This window comes from Salmo trutta, chromosome 25 (assembly GCF_901001165.1).
Source record: "Salmo trutta chromosome 25, fSalTru1.1, whole genome shotgun sequence".
Lineage (NCBI taxonomy): Eukaryota > Metazoa > Chordata > Actinopteri > Salmoniformes > Salmonidae > Salmo > Salmo trutta.
Window position 1 is genome coordinate 29,039,583 of NC_042981.1, and position 26,226 is coordinate 29,065,808.

At 41.4% G+C, this 26,226-nt stretch overlaps 2 protein-coding genes across 2 annotated transcripts; both read left to right on the forward strand.

Annotated features, from left to right (window-relative positions):
- The first annotated feature begins 9,146 nt into the window (after positions 1-9,146).
- On the forward strand, positions 9,147-18,229 carry LOC115162352 (delta-like protein 4). The gene is made up of 11 exons (XM_029713566.1): positions 9,147-9,685; positions 9,856-10,119; positions 10,458-10,515; positions 12,716-12,979; positions 13,640-13,700; positions 13,819-13,949; positions 14,732-14,901; positions 15,229-15,445; positions 15,633-16,383; positions 16,590-16,698; positions 16,852-18,229. Exons 1-11 carry the CDS (start codon positions 9,632-9,634, stop codon positions 16,855-16,857), a joined length of 2,085 nt encoding a protein of 694 aa, XP_029569426.1. The 5' UTR covers positions 9,147-9,631; the 3' UTR covers positions 16,858-18,229.
- A 2,782-nt stretch (positions 18,230-21,011) lies between these two features.
- LOC115162725 (glutathione-specific gamma-glutamylcyclotransferase 1-like) lies at positions 21,012-22,891 on the forward strand. Its single transcript, XM_029714188.1, has 3 exons — positions 21,012-21,680; positions 21,929-21,964; positions 22,183-22,891. The coding sequence occupies exons 1-3, from the start codon at positions 21,507-21,509 to the stop codon at positions 22,546-22,548; spliced, it is 576 nt and encodes a 191-aa protein (XP_029570048.1). The 5' UTR covers positions 21,012-21,506; the 3' UTR covers positions 22,549-22,891.
- The last annotated feature ends 3,335 nt before the right edge of the window (positions 22,892-26,226 follow it).

The following is a 26,226-nucleotide window of genomic DNA, read 5'->3' on the forward strand; positions in this document are numbered from 1 at the left end:
ACTTGCAAATACGCTATGTTCTTAAAAATACTGCCATTACTACTTTGAAAATTCAAACTAATTGAGGTTGACTTCTGGATTGAAATATTTTATACAAACAACACCAACATTAAAACTCTACTGTGCAGAGGATTTGCATTTGCAGCATTGAATAGCTCCACGTGTAGCTCCAGTTTCAGATGAAACGAGGCAGTAGAGACAAACAGCACTGGGTTCTCTAGTCGTGACAGCAGGTGATTTCTCTTCGTATAGGGCGAAATGGTAAGATACCTCAGAACCAATGGCAGAGCACATCAAAAGCTCAATTGATTCGTTGGATTGGAGCATAGAGATCAAATGTGCTGTTAAGAAGTGTTAAACTGATGTGCCTCAAACAAGGGCAGGTTTTTGGACAAAAGGGGCCACCTGTTAACACAGTAGCTAATTTCCCATTGCATATGCCCAGTGTGTTGATACTGTTGGAACAGCGAATCTAATAGGCACACATCACACATGACACAGTACTGACACTGGCAATGACACAATTGAAGAAGGAGATACAATCAAGGGCTATATCATTTCAAAAAATCTATTTCAAAGACACCACAATAATGTAAACGCCCTGTTTATTCATTCATTTATATTGGATTTTCTATGTAAACCCACTATGTCCTCAAACTACAAGCTTACATAAAAAACAGCAATATTGAGCAGCAAGATATATTGGTTATTTGTCCTTTACCTGTGGCCGCCGTTATTTGAATTGAGCAGCTGCCTGTCATAATCTGACATTTAAAAAGTCATTTGAGTAGCCTAGTCATTTGAGCCATGTCCCATGTCATTGTATTTGCCAAATACAGATTTACAGTAAAAAAAAAAGAAGTGGACACAGATTAAAGAAATTCAGTTATGAAAATGTGTTGATCCCCCTTGACTTGACAGGTGTTGAAGGGTACCTTCATCTTGAATATGTTTTGTAAATATATTAGCATCGATAGAGGCTTATAGAGACGTGTGATGTCAGTGTTGTGCTGGTACACTCACATGACAGTTAAGAATCATATAAAACTTATCAATGTAATAACCCACTGGGCCCACACTGGTTGAATCAACATTGTTTCCACGTCATCTCAATGAAATGAAGTTGAACCAACGTGGAATAGACGTTGAACTGTTGTCTGTGCCCAGTGGGAAGATGATGATTTAGGTTAGATATTTGTAATGAGATGTCAAGGGAGTTATATTAATTAATGATGAATTCTGCTCATGTAGACATGATACACTGCCCATTCTGACCTAAAGGCTATATAAGATAGTCTGGCCAAAGAAAAGATTACATCAGGAAATGTATCATTAGTAGAAACTATTAGTAGCAGCAGCGCTTAAAGCTAAATCCAAATGCACTTTCATACCTTCTGTTTCCCAATGAAAATGTTATTTCTAAGGGTTTCAGATCCAAGAGGGGAGCAGCTTTACAAAACACTGCCACAAAGAAAAATGACGTGCAATAAAAGGTTACTGCAGATGGAATTATGGACGGCCTATGTCTCATTTCCAAAGCTGTGTTTACACAAGGCCTGCAATGAGGGAAGAGAATAGAGCCAGTTAGGTTATTGTTTGCATTGGCCGAGTGTAAATACAACTAGGGGCGGAGGCTGAAATGTCATATTATTTCAGGCTCGGTTTTGAATCTTAAAATGCAGAAATAAATAAGGGCACAGAAAGAGTGATAAAATGGGATTGGGGTAGGAGGTGATGGGTAAATATTGAGAACGTGTAAATACTGGAGATTCAGCTCCATATCTGATGCTGTCTGTTTTTGTTTGTGATATTTAGAGGATGTAGGTTACAAATCCAGGCAGCTTAACTTGTACTGCTATGCCTTTACAATGGATCGCAAAGGGATGGCAGGTAAATCCAGAGATATTAATTTACCACCTCTTCAATTGTTCATGTGTATAGATGTTTGGAAATGTGTATGGGGCCTTGGGTAAGACTTGTTAGCACAATACTGAAGCTCACCAGTTTCCTTCATTCAGTCAGAATAAACAGGCTTTTTACTGATTGCATCCAAATGCTATTACTGTAGTTAGAAATCAGTAACATGACGCTACAGTAGTCAGGCTGAGCTCAGGGACTAAGACTCGGATCTTATTGCATTCTGAGCATCACTAATACTGTACGTACGTGTTGAGTTAACCTGTCCTCCACACCAACCAGTTTGAGGGACTCCAGCGATTCTCCACAGGACCAGTCCAGTGTACCACGGTGAATGGTGGGAAAAGGGCTCCAGTGCAGTGGAGATGTGAGATGTGCCGGATTATGCACATGGCGTTTCAGACTCAATAGTACATTGTCCCTGTGCTCAAAAGAATCGCCATCCACTAGTCAAAGGTGGGGGGTGTAGATGAGGTCATCTCTGCAGGAGTGTTCTGCCGTGAGACGCCATCTGGCAGGAATATCAAAATTCTGCAGGTTATGGTCCTGCAGAATTCGACCTGGAATTTACTTGGTCCTGCAGGAATTGCCATATCCTGCAGAAATGTCAAAATCCTGCAGGTTTCGGTCCTGCAGGATTCCTGCAGTAATTGTCATGTTTGTGCAGGATTTTCAACATTTCTGCAGGACAATCCTGCAGGAACATCGGGGACTTTTCCTGCAGGGTTGTGTCAGTGCTACAGGATTACTACAGGACACAAAAAGTTGAATTCCTGCAGGATTCCTGTAGGACTTATTTGTAAGGGAAATCCTGCTGGACAAGGCAATCTGCTCAATAAGTGATAAAGCCAACAATTCTGTCACCCAGCATTAGTCTATGTGTGATAAAACTGTATAAAGGGTTTCAATTAAGTTCTACATTTACTTCATTTGGTTCATTTTAGTTTCCGTCTCTGGACAATCATTTGATCTTAAAAACGAAAGAGAGAAAGTTATTTAATAGCTTGTGTGGATACTATATGATCAATAAACATAGCTGTTTAGGTTAAACTAATATACAGTGAGTAGGGCTACAGTTTACCTCCACTTCAATTTCCAGAATTGGCTGTCTTCCAGTGAAGGTCATGTAATGGGGCTATTGGATGGTTGAGCAGGTGGCTGTGGTATTTTACAGGGCATTTATTTCATAGAAATAAACAAAACATGAACAGGGTAATTAACACTTAGTTTACATGAAACACAACCATAATCAAATGCAAAAACAAAAACATGCGTAAAGTAAAAAAATATATATACAGGACCAGTCAAAAGTTTGGACACAGCTACTCATTCTAGGGTTTTTCTAGATTTTTTTGCTATTTTATACATTGTAGAATAATAGTGAAGACATCAAAACGCATGCAGTAGCCAAGTGTTAAACAAATCAAAATATATTTATACTTGAGATTCTTCAAAGTATCCACGCTTTTCCTTGATGACAGCTTTGCACACTCTTGGCATTCTCTCAACCAGCTTCACCTGGAATGCTTTCCCAACAGTCTTGAAGGAGTTCCCACATATGCTGAGCACTTGTTGGATGCTTTTCCTTCACTCTGCGGTCCAACTCATCCCAAACCATCTCAATTGTGGTTGTGGAGGCCAGGTCATCTGATGCAGCACTCCATCACTCTCCATCTTGGTCAAATAGCCCATACACAGCCTGGAGATGTGTGGGGTCATTGTCCTGTTGAAAAACAAATGATAGTCCCACTAAGCGTAAACCAGATGGGATGGCGTATTGCTGCAGAATGCTGTGGTAGCGATGCTGGTTAAGTGTGCCTTAAATTTTAAGTAAATCACAGACAGTGTCACCAGAAAAGCACCCCCACACCAACACACCTCTTCCTCCATGCTTCACGGTGGGAACTACATATGCGGAGATCATCCGTTCACCTTCTGCATCTCACAAAGACACACCGGTTGGAACCAAAAATCTCACATTTGGACTCATCAGACCAAAGGACAAATTTCCACCGGTCTAATGTCCATTGCTCGTGTTTTTTTGCTAATTTATTAAAAATAAAGAATAAAAATAACTAATGTGAATAAGTATTCAGACCCTTTGATATGAGACTTGAAATTGAGCTCAGGTAAATCCTGTTTCAATTGATCATCCTTGAGATGTTTCTACAACTTGTGTGGTTACCATGTGTGGTAAATTCAATTTATTGGACATGATTAGGAAAGGTACACACCTGTCTATATAAGGTCCCACAGTTGACAATGCATGTCATAGCAAAAACGAAGCCATGAGGTCGAAGGAATTGTCCGTAGAGCTCCAAGACAGGATTGTGTCGAAGCACAGATCTGGAGAAGGGTACCAAAACATTTCTGCAGCATTGAAGGTCCCCAAGAACACAGTGGCCTCCATCATTCTTAAATGGAAGAAGTTTGGAACTACCAAGACTCATCCTAAAGATGGCCGCCTGGCCAAACTGAGCAATCGGAGGAGAAGGGCCTTGGTCAGGGAGGTGACCAAGAACCCAATGGTCACTCTGACAGAGCTCCAGAGTTCCTCTGTGGAGATGGAAGAACCTTCCAGAAGGACAACCATCTCTGCAGCACTCCACCAATCAGGCCTTCATGGTAGAGTGGCCAAATGGAAGCCCCTCCTCAGTAAAAGGCACATGAATGCCAAGTGTCTTGTCTGGAGGAAACCTGGTGAAGCATGGTGGTGGCAGCATAATGCTGTGGCAGGGACTTGGAGACTAGTCAGGATCGAGGGAAAGATGAATGGAGCAAAGTACAGAGAGTTCCTTGATAAAAACCTGCTCCAGAACACTCAGAACCTCAAACTTGGGCAAAGGTTCACCTTCCTACAGGACAACGACCCTGAGCCAAGAAAACACAGGAGTGGCTTCGGGACAAGTCTCTGAATGTCCTTGAGTGACCCAGCCAGAGCTTGGACTTGAACTCGATCGAACATCTCTGGAGAGACCTGACAGCGCTTGTGAGGATCTGCAGAGAAGAATAGGATAAACTACCCAAATACATGTGTGCCAAGCTTGTAGCGTCATACCCAAGAAGACTCGAGGATGTAATTGCTGCAAAAGGTGCTTCAACAAAGTACTGATTAAAGGGTCTGAATACTTATGTAAATAGGATATTTCTGTTTAATTTTTTGTTTTTTTGCAAAAATGTCTAAAAACTTATTTTGGATTTTGTCATTATGGGGTATTGTGTGTAGATTGATGAGGGGAAAAAATAATATAATCAATTTTAGAATAAGGCTGTAACGTAACAAATTGTGTAAAAAATTAAGGGATCTGAATACTTTCCCGAATTCATGTCCACATCCCAGCACAACTATATATAAACCTAGCCTCAACCCCTAACCCAACCCCAATTTTAACCCTAACCCTGGCTTTATTTCCACTCCTGGCTCAAACCTAACCCTAACCCAGCTTAACGGCCACATCCTGGCTCAAACTTTACTCTAACCTCAACCCTAGCCATAACCCTAACTTTGTTTCCACATCTTGGCTCAACCCTAACCTTCAACATCTTGGCTCAGCTCAACCCTAACTCTAACCCTAGCCTAAAGGTTAGGGTGGAGGTTGGAGTTAAGGTTGAGCTGGGATGTGGACAAGAAGTTAGGGCTAGGGTTATGGCTAGGGTTGAGCCAAGATGTGCAAATGAAGCAGGGTTTAGACTCATTTTAGGGTTGAGCCGGAAGTGGACATGAAGCTAGGGTTAGCAATAGAGATAAGCACAGGTAGCACAAGGGCTGTGGGTGCGACCGCCCTAGGGCCCACGCACCTACGGGGCCCGTAAGGAGCCCCATGTTCCTGGAGATTTTTAACCCAACATTGGAAAAATGCAACACTTCCTAAATTGCATCCTGTACAGGTCCTAAACTCAAAAGTAATGTCCAACACTACATAATGCATCTCTTTAGCTCCAGATGCACTGTATCTCTCAGTAGTATTTGTAGTGTGTTGGTATGATTATTGTGGCATCAGTAGCCTCTGAAAGCTAAACTTGTCCACCGAGACCATACTGGTCACCTACACAAGCATTTGTTGTAGGCCATCCATACAAGTAAATATTTTTTCCTGTCTTCTTTAAAATGTAGAAAAAAATTAATTGAGAAACAAATATTCTGTGTCAGAGCTAGAGGTAGTTTTGTAAGTGTTGCAAAAACATAACATTGAACTTAAAGGGTTGACAAACTGAGACCTTGAGCCACATTCATATATTGATAGACAAGTTAGAGAGACTGTTTTCCTTCCAAATTCTGCAAATATGGACAACCAAATACTTTAAGAGTAACTGATGTTCCCTCTACACCAAAATAACAATATATATATTGTATATATATATATATACACTGCTCAAAAAAATAAAGGGAACACTAAAATAACATATCCTAGATCTGAATGAATGAAATAATCTTATTAAATACTTTTTTCTTTACATAGTTGAATGTGCTGACAACAAAATCACACAAAAATAATCAATGGAAATCCAATTTATCAACCCATGGAGGTCTGGATTTGGAGTCACACTCAAAATTAAAGTGGAAAACCACACTACAGGCTGATCCAACTTTGACGTAATGTCCTTAAAACAAGTCAAAATGAGGCTCAGTAGTGTGTGTGGCCTCCACGTGCCTGTATGTCCTCCCTACAACGCCTGGGCATGCTCCTGATGAGGTGGCGGATGGTCTCCTGAGGGATCTCCTCCCAGACCTGGACTAAAGCATCCGCCAACTCCTGGACAGTCTGTGGTGCAACGTGGCGTTGGTGGATGGAGCGAGACATGATGTCCCAGATGTGCTCAATTGGATTCAGGTCTGGGGAATGGGCGGGCCAGTCCATAGCATCAATGCCTTCCTCTTGCAGGAACTGCTGACACACTCCAGCTACATGAGGTCTAGCATTGTCTTGCATTAGGAGGAACCCAGGGCCAACCGCACCAGCATATGGTCTCACAAGGGGTCTGAGGATCTCATCTCGGTCCCTAATGGCAGTCAGGCTACCTCTGGCGAGCACATGGAAGGCTGTGCGGCCCCCCAAAGACATGCCACCCCACACCATGACTGACCCACCGCCAAACCGGTCATGCTGGAGGATGTTGCAGGCAGCAGAACGTTCTCCACAGCGTCTCCAGACTCTGTCACGTCTGTCACATGTGCTCAGTGTGAACCTGCTTTCATCTGTGAAGAGCACAGGGCGCCAGTGGCGAATTTGCCAATCTTGGTGGTCTCTGGCAAATGCCAAACGTCCTGCACGGTGTTGGGCTGTAAGCACAACCCCCACCTGTGGACGTCGGGCCCTCATACCACCCTCATGGAGTCTGTTTCTGACCGTTTGAGCAGACACATGCACATTTGTGGCCTGCTGGAGGTCATTTTGCAGGGCTCTGGCAGTGCTCCACCTGCTCCTCCTTGCACAAAGGCGGAGGTAGCGGTCCTGCTGCTGGGTTGTTGCCCTCCTACGGCCTCCTCCACATCTCCTGATGTACTGGCCTGTCTCCTGGTAGCGCCTCCATGCTCTGGACACTACGCTGACAGACACAGCAAACCTTCTTGCCACAGCTCGCATTGATGTGCCATCCTGGATGAGCTGCACTACCTGAGCCACTTGTGTGGGTTGTAGACTCCGTCTCATGCTACCACTAGAGTGAAAGTACCGTCAGCATTCAAAAGTGTCCAAAACATCAGCCAGGAAGCATAGGAACTGAGAAGTGGTCTGTGGTTACCACCTGCAGAACCACTCCTTTATTGGGGGTGTCTTGCTAATTGCCTATAATTTCCACCTGTTGTCTATTCCATTTGCACAACAGCATGTGAAATGTATTGTCAATTAGTGTTGCTTCCTAAGTGGACAGTTTGATTTCACAGAAGTGTGATTGACTTGGAGTTACATTGTGTTGTTTAAGTGTTCCCTTTATTTTTTTGAGCAGTATATATATACACCACCGTTCAAAAGTTTGGGGTCACTTAGAAATGTCCTTGTTTTTGAAAGAAAAGCACACTTTTTGTTCATTAAAATATTTCTCACATGGAATAGCCTTCATTTCTCAGAACAAGAATAGACTGACGAGTTTCAGAAGAAAGATCTTTGTTTCTGGCCATTTTGAGTCTGTAATCGAACCCACATATGCTGATGCTCCAGATACTCAACTAGTCTAAAAAAGGCCAGTTTTATTGCTTCTTTAATCAGAACAACAGTTTTCAGCTGTGCTAACATAATTGTTAAAGGGTTTTCTAATGATCAATTCGCCTTTTAAAATGATAAACTTGGATTAGCTAACACAGTGTGCCATTGGAACACAGGAGTGATGGTTGCCGATAATGTGCCTCTGTACGCCTATGTAGATATTCCATTAAAAATCATCAGTTTCCAGCTACAAGGGTCATTTACAACATTAACAATGTCTACACTGTATTTCTAATCAATTTGATGTTATTTTAACGCACAAAAAATTGCTTTTCTTTCAAAAACAAAGACATTTCTAAGTGACCCAAAACTTTTGAACGGTAGTCCACATGCAAATTCTTAAAGAGGTTAGTGTGGCTGAGGCATAAGACGTTGTGAACAATAATGAATAGGGGTGTAAACAAAGAAGAGCTCTCTAGAAAGTGTGAAAATCATTCAAGGGCATTTTATCCTACTTTTCTCCAAAGTGGGAAAAAAGTTTATCAAATTTCAAAGAAACATAATTCCCCCATGTTTCCCCCAACTGCAGTGTATGATATACAATTTTGAAGCTCTGAGTCTGTACCTTTATAAATGTAAAAACGGTTGACACTCATCTTTTCCCATTGACTGCAATGTATTGACAAAAGCGTCAACCATGTGACACTTGTATTTTCACATTGAATGCAATGTATTGACATAAGCATCAATTTGTTAATGCTCATCTTTTCCAATTGACTTGAAATGTATTGACATAAGCGTTCATTGGTTGACACTCATCTTTTCCCATTGACCGCAATGTATTGACAAAAGCATCAACCATGTGACACAGATTTTCCCATTGAATGCCATGTATTGAAATAAGTGTCAATTAGTAGATGCTCATCTTTTCCCATTGGCACCGCAATGCCTGCTGGGAGCATGACCAATTGAAATATATTTGGGAAAAACTTGTCACGATGACGTTTTCCTATGATATGATGTTGCGAAATGTGACATGCGGGTTGGTTGCAATAGGCTCGGATGGAAAGGGGCGGTGTTTATTGATTAACAGGATTCATAATAAGTACACAAGTATATAATGTAAGCGAGACATCAAACACCCTTCATTAAGAAACAGTCTGCTTTGTGACTGATGTACTGCCACATTTTCACAACAATATTGGCGCCACCAGAACCGTGTTTCTGTATAAGCAAAGCGCAAGAGTTGCATCAACACGCCAAGAGAAAGCACTTTTTCAGCAGGATCATGATGGAAGGTCATGGTAAAGACAGAAGGATGAATAAACTGTGGATATTGACGTTACTGTTATGCGTTTAACCTGCATCTCACTGTCTGGATAAAAAGGATTCTCAACTTCTGCGCGTATTGGATTGCGGAGCTGGGTTTAGTCCAAAAGGGTTTTGAAGAAGGATTTATTTCCCTTTTCCTAATTTCATATTTCCTCATCATCCCATCACTGCTTGGAATAGCAGCTCTCTGATGAGAACAGGTTATTTTTCAAAGGCTACGAACCGATCTGTGGAAAAGAATGGCAACTTGGTTTACCTTTATCATCGCAATTGTTATAACGATTTTTACGCAGGTAATTTTACAGTTAAACTATTTTTGGAATCCTTCATGCCTGAATGTTGACACAGCAATAGTGTTGTAATGCACAATAAAATAGCATTTAATACGCCTAGAATAATTAATAATGTAAATGTTTGCAAAGCAATATTGTTTTATATGCATTAATTGATTATCCTCCTTTAGGTTCTGGGATCTGGTGTATTCGAGCTTGATCTTCATCAATTTCAGAATAATAGAAGTTTGCTGGCAAACGGCATAGCTTGCAGTCCAGCCTGTAGAACTTTTTTCCGAGTTTGCTTGAAGAACTACCAGACCGTCGTGTCACCAGGTGACTGCTACTTCGGCAGTGTCGTTACACCTGTACTAGGCACCAACTCGTTCAGCGTCATGGAGGACGGCACGTTCACTAAACCTATTCGCCTGCCACTCACCCACTTTGCATGGCCGGTAAGACGTTTTGCACTGCCTATAATTGAAGTGGTTGAGAATATACTGTATCTGCCCATTGATGCATGGAACAGCGGTGTTTGCAATGAGATAGGTGGTGAAGAGCGTCCATAAGCATAAATCCAAGGACTGCACTAGCCTATATGGATGTATATATTATGAAATAAGAGTGTATTAGATTTCATAACATGTTATTAGCCTAGTCTACACATATCGTTCAATATATATATATATATATATATATATTTTTTTTTTTTAAGTAACAAAAAGATGTGCATCTGTACAAATTAAATAGTTTAAATGGTAGACCCTTATTTTTTTCCCACATGTCCTTCTAGGGTTCGTTTTCTCTAATCATTGAAGCATGGTATTCTCCTTCAGCGGATCTACCTGAAGGTGAGTAGTGCGCACCATACATGACCACCGCTAGGTAGCACTGTTACAGATGTTTGAAAAATGCTCCCTATGCCGTGGGTCGACAACAGGCGACCTGCGTGCCAAAACCAGCCCGCTAATCAATTTGTTTTGCTCCCCAAAGTTTTTTGTAAAAAAAAAATAATAATAAATAGGACTAGTATTTTAGTTTTTGGTCAGAAAAATACTGTAAAATCACCAGGAATTCAGCTAGAATTAGTTTAATTTAGGAAATATGTTCCCAAGTATTCCCACAAATTAAAAAAATAAATATGTGATAGTGTCTCAATGTAATCAAGGTATAAAATGATTGTTATTATCAAATACAATCTCTTTTTGGACTGAGACCGACAAAAATTGCCCCACGGCTGGATCTAGTTGCCTACCCCTGCCCTACGCACTAGAATTATATAATTAAGCAGTATAAATACATGCAATTTATACAGACATTTTGCAGTTACATAAAACTTGGAAATGTGAACGTGTTGATGTCCATGTGTCAGGATGAGTTACGTGCAACAGAGCACTTCTTTTATGCTCTGTCTTCAACACAATCGCACTTCCTTTGGTTTATTTTAAGCGTGGGAAAGTGTGCAAGTCTTAAGTGAGGATATCTAAACCTTGCCAAAAGCCTCTGACGGCCTTTCCTGTATTTTACACCTTTTTGCTCCCTTTGGAAGGGGAATAATGGGTTGAAAATGTTTTGCTGACAAAAAGGAATAGGACATTTCAATCACAGTACACTTAAACCATTTGAAAGAATAGCGCACAGGCCTTGATGAACCATATATACAAAAGTATGTGGACACCCCTTCAAATTAGTGGATTCGGCTATTTCAGCCATACCCGTTGCTGACAGGTGTATACAATCAAGCACACAGCCATGCAGTCTCCATAGACAAACATTGGCAGAAAAATGGCCTTACTGAAGAGCTCAGTGACCTTCAACATGGCACCGTCATGGGATGCCACCTTTCCAACAAGTCAGTTCGTCAGATTTCTGCCCTGCTAGAGTTGCCCCAGTCAACTGCAAGTGCTGTTATTGTGAAGTGGAAACATTGAGAAGCAACAATGGCTCAGCTGCGGAATGGTAGGTCACGCAAGCTCACAGAACGGGACCGCCTGTCCTCGGTTGCAACACTCACTACCGAGTCCCAAACTACCTCTGGAAGCAATGTCAGCACAAGAACTGTTCGTCAGGAGCTTCATGGAATGGGTTTCCATTGCCGAGCAGCCGCACACAAGCCTAAGATCACCATGCGCAATGCCAAGCGTCGGCTGTAGTGGTGTAAAGTTCGCTGCCATTGGACTCTGGAGCAGTGGAAACCTGTTCTCTGGAGTGATGAATCCTGCTTCACCACCTGGAAGTCCAACGGACGAATCTGGGTTTGGTGCATGCCATTAGAACGCTACCTGCACCAATGCATAATGCCAACTGTAAAGTCTGATGGAGGAGGAATAATGGTCTGGGGCTGTTTTTCATGGTTCGTGCCCCTTAGTTCCAGTGAAGGGAAATTTTAACGCTACAGCATACAATGACATTCTAGACGAGTCTGTGCTTCCAGCTCTGTGGCAACAGTTTGGGGAAGGCCCTTTCCTGTTCCAGCATGACAATGCACCCTGTGCACAAAGCGAGGTCCATACAGAAATGGTTTGCTGAGATCGGTGTGGAAGAACTTGACTGGCCTGCCCAGAGCTCTGACCTCAACCCCATCTAGCACCTTTGGGATAAATTGGAACGCTGACTGCGAGCCAGGCCTAATCGCCCAACATCAGTGCTCGACCTCAGTAATGCTCGTGGCTTAATGGAAGCAAGTCCCCGCAGCAATGTTCCAACATCTAGTGGAAAGCCTTCCCAGAAGAGTGGAGGCTGTTATAGCAGCAAAGAGGGGACCAACTCCATATCAAGGCCCATGATTTTGGAATGAGATGTTTGAGGAGCAGGTGTCCACATACTTTTGGTCATGTAGTGTATATCATAAACTGAAAACTTGCATTAAATGTAATTTCTGTATATCCTATAGAGATAAATAATCCAAGACAACAATGTGCATTGTTTGTTTTGACCTTTCTAACAAGCATAGACTGTATGCATGCAATGACACCTATTTGATAAGGCAATGAAAAAAGAACGTTAGTCCACACTATCTTGACGGATTTGTTTTGTTCTCTATCCCCGCAGATACAAACAACCCTGCCTTATTGATTAGTTATTTTTCCATCCAAAGAAAGTTGGAAGTAGGGGATGAGTGGTCCCAGGATGTGCAGAGTGGGGGGCAGACGGAGTTAAGGTACTCATACCGGTTCATCTGCATTGAAAATTACTACGGGGACAGTTGTTCCAAAATATGTGCTCCAAGAGACGACCGTTTTGGCCACTACAACTGCAACCCTGAAGGGCAAATATCATGTCTACCGGGCTGGAAGGGAGAATACTGCGAAGAACGTAAGCAATCAAGAGTGATATGTTCTGGGTTTCTGAAGCTTTTTCACATTATGTAGTAAAATGATATTTCTCAAATTAGGCCTATTTGCAAAATGGGTTCTATCGTGTGAAGATGCTGCTGCTGTAGAACGGCTTGGATCATATTTGTATTTTGGAGTGACAAGGATGAGCGAATAAAAACTGTAGCTCCCTCCCAACCCAACCCCTTCATCCCTAGATATTTTACCATTTTGGCCACGTGGGTAGAATAATCCTGGGTGGCGTTGTGGAAAAGCAGCACGCGCCGAGTTAATCGCAGCATTATTATCTGCCACGCGCCACTAAATTGAGGTCTATTTTGTTGAGCGGGAGGGCAGCAGCTGCAAACAGGGTTCTAACAGCCTACGGACAACAATGGGGCAGCTGTCCTCTTTTGAGAGCAAGCATCTGCTCAGGCTTAACCAGCCGTTAAACACTAGTCTTGTAACCATGCAAAATCAATGTCACATACAACACAACACAGAAGCAGCGAATTAAGGTTTCTTTATAAATAGACAGGTAACAGGTTTGATGCTACAACAGTGGAAATGTGATTCCTAATCCAAACCAGAAGTTTATGATGTATTGTTGAATGAGTTGACAAAAAACGAAGTTCATGTTTTGTCTCAATTTTATATGCAGCAATATGCCTCAAAGGGTGCAGCAAAAATAATGGAAATTGCTCAAGGCCAGGAGACTGTGTGTAAGTATACAATAGTCATTTTAGTGTGTGTGTTTACATGCATGCTTGCCTGCATGTGTATATGCCTGCATGTGTGTATGCACACAGTGCTAAAAGTGTTGTGTTTTTTCTGTGACAGATGCAGAGAGGGCTGGCAGGGAACCTTCTGTGATGAGTGTAAGAGACATCCGTCCTGTAAACACGGTACCTGTCAGCAGCCCTGGCAGTGCACCTGCAAAGAGGGCTGGGGAGGCCTCCTCTGTGACCAAGGTCAGTGTCTCAGGCTCCTCTGGGTCCTGCTGTGAAACAATACAGAAGTACAGCAGAAAACACAGGACATCCTATATGACAGTAGAAATATGCCATGTTCCTATGATATTGCAAGAACAAGAGTCCTCAGGCGTTCTGATTATGAAAGGAGTGACGGGGAGTAACTGTTTTTCATATAAACATTTGTCCAGTGGTGTAAAGTACTTAAGTAAAAATACTTTAAAGTACTACTTAAGTAGTTCTTTGGGGTATCTGTACTTTACTTTAATATTTATATTTTTGACAACTTTTATTTTTACTTCACTACATTCCTAAAGAAAAGAATGTACTTTTTACTCCATACATTTTTCCTGACACCCAAAAGTACTTGTTACATTTTGACAGGAAAATGGTCAATTTCATACACTTATCAAGAGAACATCCCTGGTCATCCCTACTGCCCCTGATTTGGCGGACTCACTAAACACAAATGCATAGTTTGTAAATTATGTCTGAGTGTTGGAGTGTACCCCTGGCTATCCACCAATACATTTATTTTTTATGTGCTGTCTGGTTTGCTTAATATAAGGAATTTGAAATGGTTTATACTTTTACCTTTACTTTTGATACGTAAGCACATTTTAGAAATTCCATTTACTTGTGATACTTAAGTGTGTTTAAAACCAAGTAGTATTTTGCTGGGTGACTTTCACTTTTACTTCAGTCATTTTTTATTAAGGTATCTTTACTTTTACTCAAGTAGGACAATTGGGTACTTTTTCCATCACTGCATTTGTTCACAGATCTGAACTATTGTACCCATCACAAGCCGTGTCGTAACGGGGCCACCTGTATGAACACGGGCCAGGGGAGCTACACCTGTACCTGCCAGCCGGGCTTCACAGGGGACACGTGTGACAGCGAGGTCAGGGAGTGCGACAGCCAGCCCTGTCGGAATGGAGGCCTATGCTTGGTAAGCCCGGAAAGCCTATCCGTTTCCCACAACACACAGCACACACAGGCTTTCCTGTTTTTGTTTTTCCTCTATCCATGTCTCTGGGCCAGTATAGAAAAATGCAACAGACAGAGCAATAGCCAGATCGTTGACCTAGTTCAGGCTCTCTCTCCTGTTAATGAATGTCATTCAAACTGGGGCAAAGGAGGCATGAGATAATAATGTGGAGTCGCAAAGGCATCGAAATGAGAAGCACAGCAACAAACCTACAGTACAGTGATCTTTGCTGGAATTGTTTCCTATGACAGTGGGCTGTGATAACCTCTGACTCTCTGTGGCCCACAGGACCTTGAGAACGGCTATAGGTGTGCATGCACGCAGGGGTACGAGGGGACGCACTGCGAGCACAGAATGCTGACTTGTGCCGATTCACCCTGCTTCCATGGGAATTGCAGAGAAAGGGACAACGGGCGGAGCTACATGTGCGAGTGCCCAGGGGGCTTCACTGGACTCAATTGTGAGAAGAAAGTGGACAAATGCACCTCCCTGCCCTGTACAAACGGTATGTGATTGTTTCCACTCTTTCTACATCTCAATAACAAGAACTGTCTGATTTATTTTGTACACTGTCAGTTAAAAGCACTTACTCAAACAGATCCATTTGGAATGTTCTCTCTAGAGACATCTGCATTAGAGCTAACTTAAAGTGATTGTGATGTGCGCTGATAACACTGGTCTGCTCTATTCAGGTGGACGTTGTGTTATTCACGGCACCACACGCTGGTGCAGCTGCCGCTCAGGCTTCACCGGCCCACGCTGCGAGATCAACATCAACGAGTGTTCCATGAACCCCTGCGCCAACGGAGCCACCTGCATGGACCGCATCAACGACTATACCTGTATCTGCCCCCTGGGCTACACCGGCCGCAACTGTGACAAGCCCACTGACCGCTGTGCCTCCAAACCCTGCCTGAACGGTGGGACCTGCACCAACGGGGCCAAAGGCCAGCCTGCTGCCTGCACCTGCCCAGCCCACTTCAGCGGCCCCCAGTGCCAGTACTACGATGTGCCTTTACTCATCCCCCCCAGCCCCAGCCCCAGCCGTGTCAGAGAGCCCCTAGACAGGCTCCACTGGGCAGCCATCTGTCTGGGTGTGGGCATGGTGGTGCTCCTGGTGCTGATCTGCATGGCGGCCATGGTCCTGCGCCACATCCAGCAGCAGAGGAAGAGGAAGAAGGACTCAGAGTCCATGAACAACCTATCAGACGTCCAGAAGGAGAACCTCATATCTGACCTGCAGCTGAAGAACATCAACAAAAAGGTGGACCTGGACCTGGAAGTGGATTGTCTCAGGGAGAAGTCCCAAAACCATAAACACATCAACTACCACTTGGACTACAAAACCTCCAAGGAGTACAAGGATGAACCATCAGAAGAGGATAAAGATGACAACTGTAAAAAGATGATAGAGGAGAAAATGCCATTGACTACAAAGTACAGGTAAGTTCCCATTGGGGACAGACGACAATTCAATGTCTATTCCACGTTGGTACTGAAATGACATGGAAACAACATTGATTCAAACCAGTGGGTTGAAATGCTGCTTGCAGACGACAACCTGGAGATATTTGGACCTACTTCCTGTCCTCCAGTGTTTGATAAAAGACAGTGGTTGAGTGTTGACATGTTTTACTTTTCATTTACAGCGAAAGGCCGGACTGTAGGATATCAACGATATTTTCTCCAAGAGATTCAATGTACCAGTCTGTGTTTGTGATAGCAGAGGAGAAGAATGAATGCGTCATAGCAACTGAGGTAAGCTTTTATTTTCACATTTCCTCTGAACATGTTCCTGCAACTCTTGACACCATGTCATTAACAGTTATCAATCAGCAATGCAAAAGTTGATCAAGGTTTCCATTACATTGCTCCAGTGATTAAACTGGTTTCCTTTTTTTCTTCTCCTAGGTATAATACATGGATGGTATCAGACATTCTGAAGAATGGATATCTTCTGGACTGTTTACAGGTGTAGAAATAGATGGGATTTATTTAACCGCAAATTGCTGCTCTTGAAAACTTGATAACTGGACCGATCCTGTGTGCTCTATGAATGCAATAAAATGTAAGGACTGAACACACTGTAATAGAGAAATAATGTGGGCTTTTGGACATTTCACCCGCAGTGTGTACTGACAGATTCAGCCCCTTGACAGAACATCCCACTATATCCAAGGGAAACAGGCCTGTGTTAATGCCAGCATGCCCATCAGCAGGATGAGAGGGCTCTGTCTGGAGATACTCCACCTTATTGTGATAATCAGCAACCAACCAATCAACTTACTGCCAACAAGCCTATGGAAGGAGCCAGCTACTTCCATTTCTCTACCCTGGTGAAGTGCTATATAATAAGGCAGACTTTGTTTAATAAACCTTCAAGGAGAGAATAAAAACGTCTGGAAACGGTTCATTTTATGAGAATATTTGAGACCCAGGCCTATGTCAATTTTGTAAATGAATTGTTTTTTTTTTTTAATGAAAAACTTTGATAAATAATGTATGCATCACGCATCATAGAGCCTTAAGTATGGGTTAAAGAGCTAAATTAGTGCCCAGCTTCTTCTTGGATCCAGTGCACAACAAAAATGAAGGGAAAATACTTAAGAGAAAACAACTGATGCAATACACGATGCAGTGCCAGGGGTGTTCAAGAAGAAATATTTACTTGTTATTATGCAACATTGCCCAAAAATGAAGACAAAGAAAAACAAAAGTGACTATCATACCAAGGACGCCTTTAATTAGAATTGACTTCACTGAACCAATAATGTTATTTTTAAGATTAGTATTTCACTAGTTATTTAAATATTTCGAAGCACTGGTCTTTCTATGTTTTATAAGATTATTTTGTATATAATGTATATTTATAAATGTAGAAGTCTCTGTACAACTGTTTTTTTTATTTGATGCCCAAAAAGTTGAATACATTTTTTAATGTTGTGATTGTTGTTTTTTAAAACAATGAAAAAATATCTGGTACACTGTTGTTTGTTGGTTTCATGTTGAGTATAATTGGTCAACTATAAAGCTATAAATTTGCCTAGATATTGGAATGATCAAGAACCTTCAGTTGAAATCCACCACCTGTTGTGGAAATGGCTTCATTGTCTAGATGATGTATGACCTTGTAGCAGTTATAATAATCACAGAGGTGAGAGGCATGTGTGTCAATGTGATGTTAAATCAATGTGCTCGCAATCATTCAGTGGACAGTTTTGTATGTGACAGCAATGTGTGAAATATGGACAAAGTTATATATTAAAACATGTAATGTTAAAGTACGGTACACAGATTGGTCAGTATTTGTATGCAAGTGGGGGTTTTTTCCTCAAAAAGAACACCAATCTCGCTATGCCCCTTGTCGTTAAGCATTTGTGTCGCTTTCAACTGGCTTCAAATTTCAAGCTGTTTCCTTGGATGTCTGCCCCATAAGCTAAAATACTGAGATAAGGAGGGGGCACAATCTAGAAAAGAGGCTACTTAACAAACCAGGCAGATGCTTTAGGGTGTGACCCTACACCACTGGGAAAATCAGCATATGCCTCCTCTCTAACTACTGTAAGCATGAATACAGAAAAGAAGACCCCAAGAGTCTAGTGGCAAATTACCAGCAGACTTGAAGGTGTGTTAAAGTCAACACAACACCTTGGCCAGTCCTGATCTCCCAACCACGACATGTAGGCTATCACATGCTTGCCTTTACACACACACACACACACAAATTAAATGACTATAACATATCTCCGCTGGAAAAACACCTGATTATCCATTTCTAGTATTATATTTATTAGTTTGATTAATTATTTTGTCACAACAACTAACACTCACATGTTTGTCTTTTCCACATATTCTGTCCCATTTTACAACCTTTTCAGACATCTACCACATAGTCATGTATTTTCATTGTGTTATAATAAAAGCATCCTGTTCGTGGCCAAGTGACATCATTTCCTGCTTCCCGTCGGATTATAATGCACAGGACAACGGCAAACAACTTTTCTCACGCATCTGTTATGAAAAGTCTTCACGGTTACAAACATCATGATCAATGGCTCTATGTATTTCACAAGTATCCGATGCTTGACTTTAAAAGGTATTTATTCATCAAAAAAATCTAAGAAGGCCTATAAAGAACAAACATAGTGAATGACTGCTTTACAAAGCTCAAACAATGAGAATGAAATCTAAATTAAACATTCAAGTGTGTAAAAAAAAATACAAGCCAGTTTCTTTTCTTTTTGTAATGTTCTTAATTAACACTTGGGGGCAGTACACCATACATGGAAGGACATTCAAAATGAGACATTTTTTACACACTTAAAACATTTAAAGTTACTTCCAAAATGTCTTTAAATACTTACAATGACAATTGGATAACTAGAGACTTTAAGAATCACAATGTTATAACAAACAATTTTGTAAAATAATAATGGCATCTGCAAAGCATGGGAAGGGAGTATTCTATATTTTATGATTTTGTGATGATATCAAATATAGTATATGGAATACCATTATCAGACTGTTTTGTCATAGGACCAAAACATAACTGTCCTAGCCAGAGGCTAATGAGGCTGAAGGTAAATCGCCTGCTTAAGAGTAAGAGTCATTCATTGACCATGTATGATACAAATGTATAGGGTGCTAGAGGCACCTACGAAGAGAACAGACATTTAATGGGCTTTACGACACTTGGATCTTTATGACAAACCCAATAAAGTCCACTTGGGGGCACTATAAAGCCCGTAATTTGTGGGCGGAACAATACAATTGGCTGTCAGAAGTATAACAATGTAAATGTACTTTTAATCCGTCTGTCTGCATATTTCAAGGCATATGGTGGTGTAGTGAGATAATCGTCCAGCCCATCGAGTCTCTACTCATCTTGAAAAAACGTACACTAAAAACGTGGAAATCAATCAATCCGCCATCATTAACACAATGGAAAAATCTAAGGATTTATTATTGAAATATTGAAATAGCATGGGCGGCCTAGTTAAATAAAGGTTAAATAATAAAATGCAATAAAGGTCACATAAAAAAATAAAGACCGAGAAAAACAAATTGATAAAAAATGAAGGCCAAGTGGAAAACGATAATGCAGGCATTGAAGATGGGAGTGTGAGCATGCGGGTCTGGGCAGATGAGATGTTGTCATTGTGTGTGCGTCTGTAAATTGTTGCTCGTATGTATACGTTTGTATATGGAGTAAGAAAAAAAATGAATAAAAATATTACTTAAAAAAATACAATGCTTGGATCATATTCTGAAAACGAATGCTTCTATTTATATCTAATTTCGTTAGCTGCTGCTGCAGCTATAAAGGGACATCCATTTTCACACAGGATTTAAAATACACAGGATTGCTGCTTTCCTTACTTTCCTGAACTGTGCAGAGCAACAAGGCAAAAAAAAGGATATACCAACAGTACTTCAAAGTGAATAAACACAAATTTTTCGCACATACTACTATCACCAACAACGTCCATGGAGGAATTGCAAGATCTCAAGCAAAGCATTTTTAAAGGATATACTTAATTCAACTCACAAGTTTGGACATTGGACAGCCAGTGTAACTGTCAATCTACGTCTAACCAGCGAACATAAGGTTTCAACGTCCTGTGAATGGGGCAAAAATAACTTGCCGTTTCTGATCATGTGTTACATACAATATCTTCTGACATACAATTAATGGATGGAAGAAGGAATGTATGAAGGAATGAATGAATTAATGAATCTATTTTTCGGTTTATTTTATGTGACCCATGATTATTAGACACCATTTTCAGTAAATCAAATACCTTCAAGATTGCATTTACAGTACATTGTACATGACTTCAAGTGGCACCTCAAGTGAAGACTAAATGACACACTTAATAAATCCCCGTTCTTATCAGAACAGTTGATGCTCAAAATCAAAGTTGGCCTATGTTCAGACAGTACAGATCTCTCATATTGTATATTACTTCAAGTGGTGGTTGTGGTAGTCAGAGTCTGTTCAATCGTGAGATACAATGTCGCAACATTGTAACATTAATCCGAAAGTTGGATTCCTGAAAATGTTTTGCTCCCGAAAAGGATTCGGATTGGTCGGCTTGTACTCATAGTACGACCTATTATACGATATCATTGGTCAGAAACGACTTGGTCTGACGTCCGGACACAACAAATACACGTGTCAGTAAACCAAAATAATGTAGCAGTAGGCTAGTACTTTACATTGTCTGACACACCAAAACGTATTGTGGGCCTACTAATAGAAGTTGCACAGTGAGAGATACTAGGTCTATGCATCACTTCTTTCACATGTTATCGACACTTTTGGGTAGGCTATAATAGGCTTATTACGCATCAGCAAGACTAGTCAAGACTCCTAAGAAAAAACGTCAAAGGCGATGATAGGCTTTTATAGAGAATAGGTTTGAAAAGTCTCATGCTTCGGAATGCATCTACAAAAGAATGTGAGCTGCATCCGTAACATCATAGAACAGTTATTTATTGACAGAAGAATATAGGCAACACTTTACATCTACTCTTACATCTTACCTCAACCCTAACTAACCATAATGAAGCTCCTGGTCATTACCACATCAGAAAAACCCAGCCTGTGGATATTCGGATATGGCTCCTTAGTCTGGAAACCAGACTTCAAATACAAGAGGAGCAAAGTCGGTTATATCGAAGGATATAGTCGACGCTTCTGGCATGGGGACAATTTTCATCGAGGAGACAAAGACATGGTAAGTCTTTTCGTTCAGAAATGCAATTCATGTATTTGCTGCTGCTGTAGATTGACAAAATATTATCTTATCTCAGATCAAACTGTGGAGCTTCAGAAAGTGGGAAGTCCAATGAAAAGTCAAATTAAAAAGTTTGATTTGTAAGTCAAACATTTTGGATATGGAAATGTCAGTGTAGTCTAACTGGAAATGAAATGGTTAAAAATGCTGACTGTGTATTTATCCTCATTTACTCTCTCTGTCCACAGCCAGGTAGAGTGGTAACTTTGGTGGAAGATCATGATGTGAGTGGCCTTAATTCAAAACAACCCAGAACACACCTACATCTCACATTTGATTTGATCCTGTCTACCACAAATAAGTTCTGTACTGTATGTTGCAACATACATTGACACTGGTATAGTCCATCATGTTGATAAACAGAACTTTGATGACTATTGACTTGCTTCTTGAAGTTGAACTCCTGTCCCAGTCTAACATCCACCTCTTCTTCTCGCTGCAGGCTTGCACCTGGGGGGTAGCCTACGAGGTCACTGACTCCCAGATGGAGGAGTCTCTGCAGTACCTGAATGTGAGAGAGGCTGTGCTGGGGGGCTACGTCACCAAGATGGTGGAGTTCACTCCCAGAGAGAAGTGCCACGGGTCTCTGCTCGCCCTGGTCTACATTGCCACCTCTGACAACCCCATATACCTCGGGCCTGCCACTCCCACAGATATAGCTGCTCAGATTGCCATCTGCAGAGGCAACACGGGCCACAACATAGAGTACCTCCTCCGCCTGGCTGAGTTCATGAGGCTGTACTGTCCCGAGGTAGAGGACGACCATCTCTTCTCCATAGAGGCAGCCACCCTGGCTCTGGTCATCTGAACTACCAGGGCCAGGGATACTCACATCTGACCACCGATACGACACTCCATCCTTACGACACTCGCTACGTTACTTGCTAATGTGAACAACGTGAAGACAATGACAATGTGAAGACAGTGAGAGTCACTCCACCTCACAAAAAGGGTCAACATGTCATGATCACTGTTTTTGTTGTCCATTGTCAGTGAACGCTCATGACATTGACATTTTTTTAAGCTGAAAGGGCAATGAGATTCGAATCAAGGTTTCAGTATGCTTCTCTACAAGGTGTGTAAACATTCTAACTGTCTAATAAATCTATTTCATATATGGTATCAGAAGAATAAATTATATTTTGGTTGTGTTAATGAAGGTCCTGGGTAACATTAGAATATGAAAAAGTAATTATATAAAATAACAAAATAGCATTTTCATTAGTTTGTGTTACTGTAGGCTATCTGTTGTCTCATGCTCAATTGTGGAGCTCATGAAACAGTGGTTATTTAAGCAATAAGGCCCGAGTGGTTGTGGTATATGGCCAATATACCATGCCTAAGGGCTGTTCTTAAGGCCTGGATACAGCCCTTAGCCGTGGTATATTGGCCATATACCACAACCCACCGAGGTGCCTTATTGCTATTATAAACTGGTTACCAATGTAATTAGAACAGTAAAAATAAATGTTTTGTCAGAGCCGTGCTGTCAGCCAATCAGCATTCAGGGCTCAAACCACCCAGTTTATAATTTTAAATAGAGCGCATCTCTTAAATTTTAAGTGTTATTTGGCAATGGAAACCTCATAATGTGCTCTTACCGGCATGTGACACTGTAGGAAGATTTGAGGTTTTGTGGCCTTGTTTATAATTTACTGTGTGTTGAGCTTGTGAGCTAGCTCGTGCTCCCGCTAGCGTTAGCACTACCGTTAGCATTTTGCATTGGAATGCATGACATTTTAAATCAAATCAATTTTTTTTTTTTACATACACGTGTTTAGCAGATGTTACTGTGGGTGTAGCGAAATGCTTGTGTTTCTAGCTCCAACAGTGCAGTAATATCTAACAAGTAATATCTAACAATTCACACTACACACAATACACACAAATCTGAAGTAAAGGAATTAAGAATATATAAATATTTGGACGAGCAATGTCAGAGTGCCATAGACTAAGATACAGTAGAATAGCATAGAATACAGTATATACATCTGAGATGAGTAATGCAAAACATTATTAAAGTGACTAGAGTTCCATTATGAAAGTGGCCAGTGAATTCAAGTCTATGTATATAGGGCAGCAGCCTCTAATGTGCTAGTGATGGCTATTTAGCAGTCTGATGGCCTTGAGATAGAAGCTGTTTTTCAGTCTCTCGGTCCCAGCTTTGATGTACCTGTACTGACCTCGCCTTCTGGAGGATAGTGGGGTGAACAGGCAGTGGCTCGGGTGGTTGTTGTCCTTGATGATCTTTTTGGCCTTTCTGTGACATCGGGTGCTGAAGGTGTCCTGGTGGGCAGGTAGTTTGCCCACAGTGATGTGTTGGGCAGACCGCACCATCCTCTGCAGAGCCCTGCGGTTGCAGGCGGTGCAGTTGCCGTACCAGGCAGTGATACATCCCGACAGGATGCTCTCAATTGTGCATCTGTAGGATGTGTAAGGGTTTTAGGTGCCAGGCCAAATTTCTTCCGCCTCCTGAGGTTGAAGAGGCGCTGTTGCACCTTCTTCACCACACTGTCTGTGTGGGTGAACCATTTCAATTTGTCAGTGATGTGTACACCGAGGAACTTGAAGCTTTCCACCTTCTCCACTGCGGTCCCATCGATGTGGATAGGGGGGTGCTCCCTCTGCTGTTTCCTGAAGCATGACTGTTAGCGATTAGACATTTATTACCATTGCTCATTTATGGTGGTAGGTTATTTTCTATTCAATACACAGTACCAGTCAAAAGTTTGGACACACCTCATTCTAGGGTTTTTCTGTATTTTTACTATTTTCTACATTGTAAAATAATACTGAAGACATCAAAACTATGAAATAACACATATGGAATCATGTAGTAACCAAAAAAGTGTTAAACAAATCAAAATATATTTTATATTTGAGATTCTTCAAAGCAGCCACCCTTTGCCTTGATGACAGCTTTGCACACACTGACATTCTATCAACCAGCTTCATGAGGTAGTCACCTGGAATACATTTCAATGAACAGGTGTTTCTTCTTAAAAGTTAATTTGTTGAATTTCTTTCCTTCTTAATGCGTTTGAGCCAGTAGTTGTGTTATGACAAGGTAGAGGTGGTATACAGAAGAAGTGTCCTATTTGGTAAAAGACCAAGTCCATATTATGGCAAGAACAGCTCATATAAGCAAAGAGAAATGATAGTCCATCATTACTTTAAGACATGAAGATCAGTCAATATGGAAAATTTCAAGGTCTTTAAAGTTTCTTCAAGTGCAGACACAAAAACCAACAAGCGCTATGATAAAACTGGCTCTCATGAGGACTGCCACAGGAAAGGAAGACCCAGAGTTACCTCTGCTGCAGAGGATAAGTTCATTAGAGTTACCAGCCTCATAAATTGCAGCCCAAATAAATGCTTCACAGAGTTCAAGTAACAGACACATCTCAACATTAACTGTTCAGAGGAGACTGTGTGAATCAGGCCTTCATGGTCAAATTGCTGCAAAGAAACCACTACTAAAGGACACCAATAACAAGAAGAGACTTGCTTGGGCCAAGAAACAAGAGCAATGGACTTTAGACCGGTGGAAATCTGTCCTTTGGTCTGGAGTCCAAATTGGAGATTTTTGTTTCCAACCTCTGTGTCTTTGTGAAACGCGGTGTGGGTGAACGGATGATCTCTCCATTCCCACCGTGAAGCATGGAGGAGGAGGTGTGATGGTGTGGGGGTGCTTTGCTGGTGACACTGTCAGTGATTTATTTAGAATTCAAGGCACACTTAATAAACATGGCTACCACAGCATTCTGCAGCAATACGCCATCCCATCTGGATTGCGCTTAGTGAGACTATCATTCGTTTTTCAACAGGACAATGACCCAAAACACCTTCAGGCTTTGTATGGTCTATTTGACCAAGAATGAGAGTGATGGAGTGCTGCATCAGATTACCTAGCCTCCACAATCACCCGACCTCAATCCAATTTAGATGGTTTGGGATGAGTTGAACCGCAGAGTGAAGGAAAAGCAGCCAACAAATGCTCAGTATAAGCATTCCAAGAGAAGCTGGTTGAGAGAATGCCAAGAGTGTGCAAAGTTGTAATCAAGGCAAAGGGTGGCTACTTTGAAGAATCTCAAATATAAAATATATTTTTATTTGTTTAACACTTTTTTGGTTACTACATGATTCCATATGCTATTTCATAGTTTTGACATATAAATAAACTCACCTTAAGCTGAACATCTGCCTCATCCTTGTCCTGACCGGACATTCTGTAGTGATTGGTCCTGGCCTTAATAAGCCAGCACCTAAGATTTCTTATTACATTCATGGTCCTTTGATTCTTTACAACCCTACCCCTATTTTTCAGTTTGTCTAATTTTAGTTTAGGTGACAAAGCAAGCAATGTACAGTATAGTGTAGAGAATCATTGTACCATCTAAGCCACAGTGAAATATCTTTTCATTAACCAAAAATATTGTATTTTCAGCTGTTTGAAGCTGGTGTACAAACCTAAAGTACAAGACGC